Below are 14,876 nucleotides of genomic sequence, written 5' to 3'. Positions count from 1 at the left end.
CTGTAATTTTTCCCTAAATGGCCTAGAACAGGTTGTTTTAGTTGGGCCTTGTGCTACATATATATTATATGTTTTCATTTTTTTTTGATCTGGGTAGGTTTGAAAATGGAGTAGGAAAAAAAAGGAAACGCTACCCTAGTAAAGCTTCAGGAGTTTTTTATTTTTGTTGTTCATGTGTCAGACATTTTGATGCAGTGGTGGTGATGTGTATAGATACAGTATAGCTTGCCGCTAACTCCCTATGATGTTGAAGCAGGAAAGATGCAGACAAATAATTCTGGGTCCATGGTTTAGCTAATCCTTGCATTAGTTGATTAGCAGCATTTCCAGCTTCAACAGTAAAGAACATTAAGAGGTTGTCTCTAGGGAACTAGAAATTATTCTATTGTAGACATGATTTTGCTTATCTGCAATTTGCATTTAAGATGCATTACTTTGATTTGTTTTTATGTGCCATGTATTTTTTTTCTGGGTGAAACTGTATATCTTTATAACTTAATCCTTACACAGTGTCATTGTCACCACAGAGAACTATATTTACCTTCTTCATAACCACACATGCTAATCATCTGAATTGCCACGCCAAACAAGAAAGGTTTGAATATCCGAATCACACATGTATATTTATTGGAGAATTCTGGACTATAGATATTTCTACATTTTTGTTATAGTTTAAGAAGAGGCAAATTTAGCTATGGCATTTTTCAAGAGCTTTCAGCAAAGCCTTCCATCTATGTCTTCTATTGGAGACACTCTCAGTAATGCTCTCAGTACTGCTGTCGATGGCTTGGCGAGTGCTGTTGAAGGGGTTAGTTATACTGTGGCAGATTCAGTCACTGAGCAGGTTACAAGTATGATGCAAGGGTTACGTACAGAGGATCAGGACAGTTATATGGCTCAGGCTAATAAAATGAAAGAGGAAACACAAAATCCTCAAGATACGTTGCAGTACAATTATGGAACTAACTCTAGTCAACCACCCATGGATTCTAATGGAGCTGAGTCTTCCTTTAATACATATCATACGTCATCTGATCATAACAAGAATGAAGGGAAATCCAACTTTAATGGCAGTTCCCGCAGACGTGAATGTCACTCCGAATTTGTATCCAATGAATTATATGCTGGTAAAGGCCCTGAGTCAGAAGGAAGAGGTCAGGTGAGTCACACGTATCAGACTGCAGAAGAGTGTGAACAAGCACATGGAAACCAGAATGGGGATCACTCTAATTACATGAATAAACATGAACAAAGGAACATGGATGGAAAAGAGAAAAAGGGGAGATCAAAACACTCATATCAAAAATCTACAGAACATAAGTCAAATGATCAAGATAGAGCATATAAAAATACAGATGATGTTTCTGATCGTCCTTTAAGAAAAAATCGACTGAGGTCATCTAGACATAACAGTGACTTAGAAACTTCTCCTCTGCCTGCTAGAGGGGAGAAAGGAGACCGCAGACAGGCAAAGATTAATCAAGTTCATCAGGCAAATACTGCATCGCCTAAAAAGCACAAAAGCCAACGTGAGGATCCCAGAAAAGCACATGAAGCCAGTCCTGTTATTAGCAGCAAAGACAGCACAAATAAAGAGAAACGTCTTCACCGGAGTAAGGAAAGACCTTCAGAGCATTCAGAAGACACCATAAAGAAAGCATCAAGGAAAGGTAATCCCATCTCTGTCTCTGCGTGAAGTGCATCAACTCTTCTGAGCTGTCTTCCAGTTCTTGTGTTAAATGCTTTCACTTCAACTTCACTTTAAGTATTCTTCAGAAAGCTTTTTTTTCTTCTTCTTCAAGGAATTTAATCTCTGGGGCCAATGACAACAATTGTTTTAATTTATGTGTGTGGAGGAGTCTACAAATGGAAGAGTGGAAAATGAGTGATGTAGTGTTGTGTAACTAGTTGAGATGTGTGTGCAACTGCATTTGTGACTTTCCCCTTCTAGCTGTCAGATGTTACGTTGTACCGGGTTAAAGGTCTAAGTGCACATTTGCTCTTTGCTTTTGTTGTAGTTTATTTATAGTTGCAGTGTGGTGTGTCCTCATTACATGGGAAGATTTTGTCTAATTCCTAAAGTTTAGCTTTGAAGTAACCAGCCAGTTATATAAAAAGGTAGTTGGTAAGGTTGAATAAAGAAACTGGTCCATCTAGTTTAACCTGAGTGTGTGCGTTTGTGTGTGATTATGGTTTTCCATATTCCTGTACTCTGAGGCCTCGTACACACGACTGAACATGTCCGCTGAAACTGGTCCGGCGGATCGGACAGGTTTCCAGCGGACAAATGTTTCTTAGCATGCTAAGAAACATGTCCGCTGGAAGCCTGTCCGTCGGACATGTTCGGTCGTCTGTACGACTCACCGGACATGTCCGCTCAGCCGTAAGCCCTCGCATGCGTCAAAGTAATTCGACGCATGCGTGGAAGCATTGACCTTCCATGGTCACGCACGTCGCCGCGTCAACATCGCGGTGACGGCGCGGCCACGTCACCGCGTATCCTGTCCGCGCGGATTTCTGTTTGATGGTGTGTACAACCATCAGACAGAAATCTCAGAGCGGACATGTCCGATGAAAACGGTCCGTGGACCGTTTTCATCGGACATGTCCCCTCGTGTGTACGAGGCCTCAGATATATTTTGTAGCAAACACAATGTTCGCTACATAATATATCTAAAAGTTTTTTGAACTTCTAAAGTTTTGAACTTCTAACAGGTTGGTTGTACAGAAGTCGATCGGTAGATTGACTTCTGTACAACCAGTCTGCCCACACACAGATTGAAATTCACCCAACTCCTGCTGGACTGGCTAAATTTCGAACCATGTATGGTTGCCTTAACCACTTGCCTACGGGGCACTTTCATCCCCTTCCTGCCCAGGCCAATTTTCAGCTTTCAGTGCTCTCACATTTTTAATGACAATTACTCATGCAACGCTGTACCCATATGAAATTTGTGTCCCTTTTTCACACAAATAGCGCTTTCTTTTGGTGGTATTTAATCATTACTGATTTTTAAATTTTTTGGGGCTATAAATAAAAAAAGACCCGAAATTGTGTACAAAAACTAATTTTTCTATGATTCTGTTATAACATTTTCAAATTTGTAATTTTTCTTTATAGATTTTGGCCAAAATGTATACTGCTAAATATATTTGATTATATATTATTAAATAACCCAAATCAGTGTATATTATTTGGTCTTTGTAAAAGTTATAGAATCTAGAAGCTATGGTGCCAATCATTTAAAATTGACCGCACCTGATCACACCTGATGTACTGACATCCTATCTCGTTTCTTTGAGATACTAACAAGCTAGGACAGTTCAAATATCCCCCAAATGAACCCTTTTTGGAAAGTGGACATTTGAAGATATTTAGTAGGGCCGCACGGCCACACGGTCGGTCAAAACCGATGAAAACGGACTGAAGGTCCTTTTCATCGGTCCAAACCGACTGTGTGTGGGCCCCATCGGTCAGTTATCCTTCGGTCCAAAAATGTAGAACTTGCTTTAAAATTCAACCGATGGACGCCTAACCGATAGGTCAAAACCGATGGTTAGTACGCAAAAGCATCGGTTAAAAACCCGCGCATGCTCAGAATCAAGTCGACGCATGCTTGGAAGCATTGAACTTCATTTTTCTCTGCACGTCGTTGTGTTTTACGTCACCGCGTTGGACTCGATCGTTTTTTAAACTGATGGTGTGTAGGCACATCAGACCATCAGTCGGCTTCATCGGTGGACTGATCGTGTGTACAGGGCCTAAGATGCATGGTGAGTTTTTTTTAAGTTGTAATTTTTTCCCCACAATTCTTTGCAAAATTGATATTTATTTATTTTTACAAAATTGTCATATTAACAGGTTATTTCTCACATGGCATATGCATACTTGCAACTACACCCCAAAACACATTCTGCTGCTGCTCCTCCTGAGTATGGCGATATCACATGTATGAGACTTTTACACAGCCTATCTACATACAGAGGCCCAACATGCAGGGACATAAATTACACATCTAATGTCATGACGACCTATCTCGCTTTTGAAGGCCCTGGAGCACCAGGACAATGGAAATGCCCACAAAATGACCCAATTTTGGAAGGCAAACACTCCAAAGTATATTCTACAAGGTATAATGAACATATTTTTTTCCACAAGTTTTTGGAAAATGTGGAAAGAAAGTAAAAACCGCATTTTTTTTTTTTTTTTTTTTTACACAAGTTGCCATTTACACAATATTTTTAACCCATAACATGTACATAGCAAAAATTGCACTCCAAAATACATTCTGCTACTCCTCCTGAGTATGGCGATACCACATGTGTAATGCCACGTACACACGATCGGTTCATCCAATGAAAACGAACCGATTAATTTTTTCATCAGATATCCGATGAAGCTGACTTTCTTCAGTCTTGTCTACACACCATCAGTTAAAAATCCATTTGTGTCGGAACGCAGTGACGTAAAATACTACGACGTGCTGAGAAAAATAAAGTTTAATGATTCCGAGCATGCGTCGACTGAAAAAAACGATGTGGCCCACACACGATTGGTTCGTCCGATGAAAACGGTCCATCGGATCGTTTTTATCAGACGAACCGATCGTGTGTACAGGGCATTAGACTTTTAAATAGCCTGGCCACATACAGAGTCCCAACATTCAAATATCACCTTCAGGCGTTCTAGAAGCATAAATTACACATCTAATGTCATGATGACCTGTGACACTTTTGAAGGCACTGGAGCACCAGGACAATGAAAACGCCCACAAAATTACCTCAGTTTGGAAAGCAAACGCCCCAACATATATTCTACAAGGCATAATGAGTCTTTTGAACATGCCATTTTTTTCCACAAGTTTTTTGAAAATGTGGAATTAAAATAAAACCCCCCCCCTTTTTTTTTGTTTACAAAAAGTTTCCATTTTATACAATATTTCTAACACATGGCATGTACATAGCAAAAATTGCACCCCAAATACATTCTGCTACTCTTCCTGAGTATGGTGATGCCACATGTGTGAGACTTTTACACAGCCCAACATACAGAGGCCCAACATTCAAGTAGCACCTTCAGGCATTCTAGGAGCATAAATTACACATCTAATTTCCTGACAACCTATCATTTTTGAAGTCCCTTCATATTTCTAACATAGCATGCACATATCAGGAATTACACACAAAAAAATATTACCTGTGGTTTTAGTAGTGCAGTTACAGTGGGATATTGTCAGCACAGCCACAGCACAGCACAGCCAAAGCTTTTGTCCGAATGAATTGTCCAGGCAGAGACATTGTCAGCACAGCCATAATATTGGTCCTAGTACACTGTTACCTACAGACACTCATTATTGTATTGTCCAGCCCTTCATGAACACACTGCCTCTTGCTACAGCTAATTATTTCTATAGTACAGGTAGCAGGCAGAGGTGTGGTCAGTTCATGCGGCAGGTAGAGGCATAATAGCAGTAAGTCAGCAGCAGGCTGAGAGCCTCGGTCAGGTAAGACCTTAGCACAGGGGTATTAGAGCAAATTTGTTTTCTCCATCCAGAAAAACAATTCTGGGGCTCCTCGCATATGTGGGACTGCAACAGATCAGTCCAAGCAGTAGGCAGAAGCATAGTCAATAAAACAGGCCAGGGTCAGTTCACGTGGAAGCAGTCCAAGCCATAGGCAGAGGCATAATTATTTGAGGAAGCATGGAAAATGGCCAGCACAGATGATGGAGATGGGGAAATGGAAAGATTTGTGGTTGAGGCTGTTGGACTTTAATGGTATCGTAACAATTAAGATACACAAGTGTATAAAACAAATAGAATTTTATTAAATTAATATCAACATGTTAAAACCATACATATTTTTAAAAGTATGTCTGTCTGTTCAATCAAAGGGGATAAAAATCGAAAAGGATGGCAATACCAGTTCACCTTTTTTCTTGACATGTTTTGCGGATATTCACCGCTTCCTCAGGAGATTTGTTTGCATATTATGAACAGAGACAGTATATAATACTACAGAGATAAGAGAAAGAGAGAGTATTAAGTTAATCACAATACATTAACTTGATAGTCTTTCTCTTATCTCTGTAGTACTATATACTGTCTCTGTTCATAATATGCAAACAAAGCTCTTGAGAAAGCGGTGAATATCCGCGAAACATGTCGAGCACGCCAATTTAACTGACACAGTGTGAACTGGTATTGCCATCCTTTTCAGTTGTACACCCTTTGATTGAACAGACTGAGAGATACTTTTAAAAATATGTATGTTTTAACATGTTGATGTTCATTTAATCTATTTGTTTTATACACTTGTGTATCTTAATTGTTACGATACCATTAAAAGTCCAATAGCCTCAACCACAAATCTTTCCACTTTGATAGGACGTAGGTACCCTTTTCTATTGTCCTCATATTTTTAGCTCTCCCATTAACTTAAAATGGGGAAATGGCTAAAAATATGGGCTAATATTTTAGGGATGTGTAATAACGTCAAAAGCGTTCTCCAATGCATAGGCCGGGTTGGGAGCGACACTGGGGACAATGGTAGCTGGTATCTCTTTGAACCCCGCTTTTGCTGCATACGCGACATCTTTTTTGGCATCTATGGTCTGCTTCAGATGGTAGAATGCTGCTTGGCAAGTGGTGCTCATGAAGTCGGCTAATAGCATCAGAGAAAAGGATTTCTGGGGGGGTGTCTTTGCTGATAGATAAGGAACGTAACCATTTCTTCAATTCATTTTAGTAGGGGGGGGGGGGGGGGGCTTTCCATGGATTTGGTGTAGGTAACTTTTTATACCAGAAACGGGACCTCCTTGTTGCCAAATAGGGCTAAAGTATTACGTTCATTGAAATTCACCTCCCTGCCCCCCATGTAAAGATTATATTCTCGGGCGCATGCTGGTTTTTGAATGGGACCGCGTCTTCTGTGAACCTTGACTGGTGTCATTATGGATTGTAGACATCATGTATACATCCCTCCTATCCTTCCACCTTAAGGCCAGCACTTTGTTGCTTCTCAGAGTTTTTTTCCCCTTTCGCATTTTTTTCTGTATACTAAAGCTTGTGGGAAGCTCTTCCTTTTCTTTCTGGAGGTTCCGCAGGCCAGGGTTTTTGCATGGTTTTTGCATGGTTTAGGTGTCTGAAAAAAGAGACAGGCTAGTATAATAGTTATCCAGGTATATGTGATGAGCTTTTTGCAGCAGTGTATATGCCAGGTCACATACGATTTTTTTCCAGTTGTGCCCATGTAGGCTGGGCACTCAGGGCTGGAGCTGGGAATCTCTTCCTTCATATATGCGGAATGCATACAGACAGATATCCCGTGGCTCTTTCACATGGCTCGTAAAATTTGAATCCATATTTGGCCCTTTTGCTATGAATATACTGTTTTATTTCTAGCCGGCCTGTAAAGTATAAAAATGCTAAATTGGCCCTCCTATCTCAGCACAGCTCAGCGCTTAAGGGTGTTAAGGTATCGGTAGTGAGATAAGTGTAGTCATAAACTGTGATAGAAGTACTCTTAATCACACTTGTGTATATAGCAGCTACTTAAAAAGTAAATCAATGTATAAAAACAATAAATAGTGAGCAATCAATGTTCAATAGATATTGTAGTAGCGCTTTCTGTTTAGAATCAAATAAACAGACTTCTATATGTATTAGTCCCCATAAAGGAAATCAACAGGAAACGAGAGGAAGATGAGAGGTGCTCAAGAAATTGCAGTTCATTCGTAAAAAGATGATGACAGGATCTTCTTCACAATCCACCGTTTCCCCTTCCTGCACCACGTGAACACAGGGACCCCTTCTTGGGGATGCACTTACCACAAGGATAAGCGTATAAAACCTTGAAAATCACAGAGACCTTCCTCCTCTTATGAATATCCTTACACCGTCATACCAGGCACATATAAAAAGGATCCCAAGGGCTCATGCAAATGACATCAAAAGAAACACCATAGTGTAATATTGTTTCAATCTTTAATGCCCCACATGCGCCCCCCCCCCCCCCCTTATAATTCAATCCAGCAAAAATGAAATAAAAGTGCTTTAGTGCTCGTCACTCAAGAAACCTGGAATCCCAGTTTGGGCAGCCGTCTGTGCGGTAACAACGCTGTTCCAATAGACGCTTCCGGGTTCCGCTCGGTGGAGCGCAAAAACGTCACTTCCTGGTGTAGCGTAGAGACCACAACTCTGACGCGTTTCGTCACTTCCGGACTTCGTCTGAGGGCGTCCTCAGACGAGCGGAATTCCTGTCGGAAAAAAGTTGGATGGTTTTTACGACGGAATTCCACTCAAGCCTGCCTTGCATACACACGGTCACACAAAAGTTTGGTGAACTTTTGACTGCCAAGAACGTGGTGACGTAAAAGACTACGACACTTCTTTTTTGGGCTATGGGTCAGAAACTGAAGCTCACTCTCTCCAGTGGTGCACAGATGGCAAAAAAAAAAAAGAATCCTGAGAAGGATTATAACCACCCCTTAACTCTGTTCAAAATGGAAAAAAAAGGTTGCATATTGTTCTACTTTAAAGAACACTTGACTAAAATAAGTAAGGATTATTCTTTAGTTCAGTTACATTTTCCTTTCTAAGGTAACTTAATTATTTTCCAGTTAGGCTGGTGTAATTACCTAAAATCTGACTTTATATTGAGTGGTTGGTAATCAGCTGACTACTGAATTGCATTAGAAGTGTCTATGTTTTAGCTAATGGGTGAAATGATAGGAATTTATACTAGTTTAATGGGGGAGATCTCAAGCAGGTGATTACTGCTGTCAGGATTTTTGCTAGGCTGGAGGTTGCATTGCCAGCCTCCTGGAGCCTGATGACTTGTAAAATCATTTTCTCTTATGGCACAGCAGGGGTGTATGGTGGGTAAAACGGACCCACTTGTATTTTTCAGTTTCAGTATATTTAGCTGTTTGGTAGATGTTTCTCTCAAAAAAAAAAAAAAAATCACTCAAAAACTGAATCAATTGTGTGGCTTTATATAGGGAAGCAGAGCTTGTGGTATTTATTTTAAATAGTATGCATTCAAACAGATATACTGTATGCGACATATTCAGAGTTCTGTAGTCGTACTCTTTTTTTTTATTTCATAACATCAATCTCTTTCCACAACTTCTTGGATTCCCTACATGCTTTGCAGCTTCTCCTATGCTAATTCCTTTGGCTTACTTTTCATTTTTAAGAACTACATATCCCAGGGTACCTTGCTGCCTGTAAGTGGTGATTCCTGTACTGACTCCGCCTCTTGAAACTCCTTCCCTGCATCTCTGTAGTTCAGAACTCAGGCTCTGTGACACAGCAGTGTTTGCTTATACGACAGCAAATATATGTCACAGAATTTAAGGAAGTAAATGTGTGGTGTTCAAAACCTTTTCAAACTTTAGATAAAGAGGTAGGTTGGAAATGATTAAAATACAATGTGGAAATTACTATAATATTTTACATTTTGACCATAGATACGCTTTAGGCTCCATGCACACTGAAGCTGATAAACTGCAGTTTATTGACCTTGTAACAATATTGCTTTTCAGAAGTAAACGCACTTTTATCTTCATATTTTCACACTTACATAAGTAGGGTTGCCACCTCATCCCTTTAAACCTGAACACATGAATTAAATCGCGGCCGAAATCAGGACTGCCAGCGGGAGTGAAATCGTGCGAGTTCAGCATCGCATACTAGCACATTATATTAAACTTACCTTAAAACTAATGCCCTGTACACATGAGTGGAATTCCTGTAGGAAAAAAGTTGGATGTTTTTTCTGACGGAATTCCACTCAAGCCCGCCAAAAACGCAGTGACGTAAAAGACTACGACACTTCTTGTTTTGGCTATGGGTCAGAAACTGAAGCTCACTCTCTCCAGTGGCGCACAGATGGCAAAAAAGAAGAATCCTGACAAGGATTACAACCACCCCTTGAATTACACAGGTTCTGAGGCTAATTTATTGCAGATGAGACACCAAGTGAGTTTAATTACCACCTTAGCCACAGAACCTGTGTCATTTCTATGTGTTCAGTTTTAAATGTATGAGGTGGCAACTCTATACAGAAGTATACACACTTATCTTCAGATTTACTGACTACCAAAATAAACTTTCTAGCTTTGTTTATCTACTTTGACTAGGCCGAGACCTGCATGGCTCGTCGTCAGAGAGTGAAGATGAAGGTCTTGGTAAATATCATGAAGCAATGAGCCGGCTTCATGGCTCTCGGCCTGCTTCAGACAAGCAGCAAAATTACTCATGGGAAACCAGGCAGAAGTATAGCCCGTTGTCTGCAGAGTACGATGGCTACAGCAGCGAGGTCTCTGCAGATGAAGGTAAGATGTAATGGCACATTGTCCAGCTCTGTTTTTTATTTTGATAAAATTGTTGAATCAGCACACACCAGTCCAGTGGCAAAACTACTTAAAGCGGAGGTCTGTTCAATAAAAAAAATAAAAATAATTAAAAGCCAGCAGCTACACATACTGCACCTGCTGGCTTTTAACAATTGGACACTTACCTGTCCTGGAGTCCAGCGATGGCGGCACCGCAGCTAATGTTTCCATCAGCTGTCGGGTGCTGTCGCCACCATTGCGAGTAAGGAAACCCAGCAGTGTACAAATGTAATGTGTCTTTCGGGATACTCAAGAGTAAATTGTGAATGTAACTGAAGGCAACGTGTTCAATGGCTGCAAAATCTGTTAGTGTTCACCTTACACGTGGATGAGATATATATATATATATATGTATATATATATATATATATATATATATATATATATATATATATATATATATAATGATCTTGCGCTAAAGAAAATACAAACAATGTGCAAACAGCAATATAAGTAAGGTGCAAAATAAATGATTCCCACAAAGGACTCAATAAAGTGCAATAGTGGTATAGAAAAAGCCTGACACATCCATGTACGTACGTGCCAAAAAATCAACAAAACATATGAAAAAATAAAAATAAGTCAATCTTGTGCAAAAAAGTGCAAAAATACAAAATGTGCAATACATTCAATGGGCCAGATCCACGTACCCGAGCGCATTGTTGCGTCCGGTGTAGCGTATCTCTGATACACTACGCCGCCGTAACTTACAGCGTAATTTCCTGATCCTCAAAGAATTTGAGCCGTAAGTTACGACGGCGTAGTGTAACTTTGGTGGCGTAAGGGCGCGCAATTCAAATGGCTGTGATGGGGGCTTGTTTTATGTAAATACGTCTTGACCCGACGTAAATTTTTTTTTTTTTGAAAGGCGCATGCGCCGTCCGTGGGGGTATCCCACTGCGCATGCTCGAAATTAACCCACAACAAGCCGTGACGTTACGACGTGAACGTTATTCTACGCAAAGCCCTATTCGCGAACGACTTACGCAAACAACGTAAAAAATTCAAAATTTTACGCAGGAACGACGGCCATACTTAACATAGGATACGCCTCATATAGCAGGGGTAACTATACGCCGAAAAAAGCCTTACGGAAACGACTTAAAAAAATGCGCCGGACGTACGTTCGTGGATCGCCGTATCTAGCTAATTTGCATACTCGACGCGGAAATCGACGGAAACGCCACCTAGCGGCCAGCGTAAATATGTGGATACAAAACAAAGTTACGCCGGAGCAAATTACAATTGACTCAAATGGGGATCCAATCCTCAATTGCTTCAGAAATCTTTATAACAATATTATTCCCATCCCTGCAGGCATGCTAAAAGATTCCAGGGTAAAAGAACAGACTTTACTGGAACGAGCACAGGACAATCTTATACCATAAAAGATTTTATAGGTTGTCATACGTTTCATTCATTTTTGCACTTTTGCACAAGATTGACTTCTTTTTATTGTTTCATATTTTTTGTGGATTTTTTTGTGGATTTTTTGGCACGTACATGAATGCGTCAGGCTTTTCCTATACCACTATTGCACTTTATTGAGTCATTTGTCGGAATCATTTCTTTTGCACCTTACTTATATTGCGGTTTGCACATTGTTTGTATTTTCTTTAGCGCAAGATTATATATATATATATATATATATATATATATATATATATATATATACTAACCCGGCAGTGTAGCCTTCACGGCCTTCACGCCGGGGACCCTACTGCGCATGCGTGAGGCTCCGCTCCTCTCTCCCACTAGCCCGGTGGCAGGGTGAGGAGGAAGCCCCGCAATGACGTCATGGACCGCAGTGTGGACTTCTGGAAGTCAAAGACAGGTATTCTGTCTCCCCATCCCTCCGAAATGTACCAATTGTGGTACCGGAGGGGGAGAGGAGACAAATGAGCGTAAGTTCCGCTTTAAGTGAGGATCCTGGTGAGAAGTATGGGCCATTGTTCAGCCTCCCGCACCAAACACTGTTACTGTGCTGTCATCAACAGCACTAGTCACTGATAAGGTAGGATAAGCAGCCAATCAGTGATCACGGAAAGACAATTTCATAATCTATGGCCAGCCTAAAGCCAGGTACAACCTGCTGCGTTGCACAAAAAAAACCTGACAGCCCTAATCAGAGCCGCTTTACTAACCATGTGAGGTTGGTTCAGTGATCCCCCCTGCTGAGTTGTGTACTGACAGGGGGACAGCGCCCTCACCAGAACACTTCGATCAGCGCTGTCTGCTATTAGCTGAGAGCGCTGATCGGGAGTCGGTCGGCTGCTGGTTTTCCAACATGCATGTCTGACAGAAGCGGGCCAGCGGGCCAAATGGCCACCTTCTGTCGGACAGACCGATATACACACGATCAAATGACATCAAATGGCAGTCCATATCGGGATGAGATTGTATAATCATCCTCCTGTTTCTCTATGATGGCTCAACCAAGAAGAGAAACCTCCGATAGTGTATTACTATTTATTAAAAAAATACTTACAAAATACATTTTTTGTTAGCATGCAATGTATCAGAAAACCGTCTCCTGAAAAGCGTGGGTGCAAAAAGCTAATCCCCTTGACGTCATCTGTTCAGACGAAACGTGTGTCGGGGTGTGGGGCGGAGCTTGTGCCAACATCACCCACACTTTGCTGGAGCCGACACCAGCGGCATTTTCTGATACATTGCATGTTAACAAGAAATGCATTTTGTATTTTTTTTAATCTTCCTTCAACACATTTTTAAACAGTAATCAACTATCAGAGGTTTCTCTTCTTGATTGAGCCATCATAGAGAAACAGGAGGATTATACAGTCCCATCACAATGTGGTGTGCCATTTGATGTCCTTTGATTGTATGCCCAATTGTTTCATCTTCATGCCATGTCAGACCTATAATTTGGGGTCTGTCTTTCTGATAAGAGACTGGATTTACACAGGTGGTGGGCTTACCGATCAGAAATTTGTTGCAGTCACATTTATGAATGCCGGACACTATTTTATGAGCACTGTGTATTCGATCCATTAATGTTGTCTCAAGATACATTTGTGGACTTGATTTATTGTTTCATAACTTTGGACTTTACAAGTTTTAATTAATTTATGCAATTTTATGAACATACTATATGCTTTTAAGTTTGTTTATACAGCGCAACTATTTCTAGATGTTTTACTAGCGATTTAGTATTTTAAGTTAGAGTGCAGCTGTGTTGATTCACTGATTCCCACGAGGCGGATCCGTTAGCGCCCTTGATCTCCGCTGAGCTGGCGGATGACAGGTCCCTCTCTGCTCACTGAGAGGGGAGGGGCTTGTCGAGCGCCGCTGCTTGTCAGTGGAGAATTATCTGTTTCCATCAGATCTCAGCCGATCCGCCAGGGCGGATGGCGACTTATCACCATACGTCTGATTTTAGCAATTCGGATGTCAGCGGACATGGTCACTGCTGACATCTGACGCTTCATAGACTTGTATGGAGCGCCCATTCAGGTCAGCTGAAAAAACTGAACGGCCAGCACGTGTGAAAGGGGCCTTATGTGTGTCACTCCACTCATTTGAAAGCATTGAGAGCAGTTTATTCATTGAGTTTATTATTGATCATTGTGAGCTGGTAGGACAGACTCCTGGTGATGTCTTTACTGTGCAGCCAATTACAGTGCTGCATGATCCTACAGGCCTTGAACATCATGGCACAAATAGCGTTGGCAAGGGGTTAAGTAACCAACAAGTGAAAGCCTAATGCCAGCTAACATTTTCAAAGCACTTTTCTTTTTATGTTTAAATCATATCAATCAAAGATGATCATTGTAAACGACTCTCTCACACGATACTCTGTCCTAACTGCCACTTTTGCTGGACCCCTTGGTCTGCATAGACGCATAAAGGAAAGTATAAGTATGTAAAATATATAAAAAAAAAAAAAAAACATAATTTTCAGAATACAATATTTTTCGCTATGGTGATCCTTTATTATAGGAGAACATTGTTGTGCCTAGTCCTCTATTTCAGACAGTTTCATTCAGTTTCTGTAGAGAGGACCTAAGGTGAGATACAGTTATAGAATGTGCCAATGGTGATTGGGGCATTAAAACAAGAGATATTCTGCAGTATTGCAAGGATGTCCAGCCAGCAAAGGGGTCGAAGTAAATCTTTGATTTTTGTTTAAAAATAACAAACATGTTAGATTTACCTGCTCTGTGCAGTGGTTTTACACAGAGCAGCCGAGATCATGCCCTGCTCAGGTCCCTTCCCAGTGTTCAAGGCCCCTCCCTCCTGCTGAGTGCCCCCACAGCAAGCAGCTTGCAATAGGGGCACCCGAGCTGAGCCAAGCCACTTCTCTGTGTGTCCACTCAGACACGGAGCCGTCACTTGGCCCCACCCTCTCTCTCTACTTATTGGCTCACAGGCCTTGATTGACAGCAGTGGGAATCCATTGAGGCCCGCTGTTGTGTCTCAGCCAATCAAGAGGAAGAGTCCCGGACAGCCGATGCTC

General features: G+C 41.1%; 2 protein-coding genes across 3 annotated transcripts in view; both read left to right on the top strand.

The window, feature by feature from the left end:
• SYT14 (synaptotagmin 14) overlaps positions 1-14,876 on the top strand; it is a 278,830-nt gene that overhangs the window by 102,985 nt on the left and 160,969 nt on the right. For both annotated transcript variants that reach the window (XM_040351499.1, XM_040351498.1), the window contains exon 4: positions 10,145-10,339. In XM_040351499.1, the coding sequence (XP_040207433.1) occupies positions 10,145-10,339 (195 nt within the window). The remainder of the gene's footprint in view (positions 1-10,144; positions 10,340-14,876) is intronic.
• On the top strand, positions 539-2,147 carry LOC120937936. Its single transcript, XM_040351500.1, has one exon. It carries the CDS (start codon positions 695-697, stop codon positions 1,694-1,696), a length of 1,002 nt encoding a protein of 333 aa, XP_040207434.1. The 5' UTR covers positions 539-694; the 3' UTR covers positions 1,697-2,147.

This window comes from Rana temporaria, chromosome 4 (genome assembly GCF_905171775.1).
Source record: "Rana temporaria chromosome 4, aRanTem1.1, whole genome shotgun sequence".
Lineage (NCBI taxonomy): Eukaryota > Metazoa > Chordata > Amphibia > Anura > Ranidae > Rana > Rana temporaria.
This window is presented reverse-complemented; position numbering and strand designations above follow the sequence as displayed.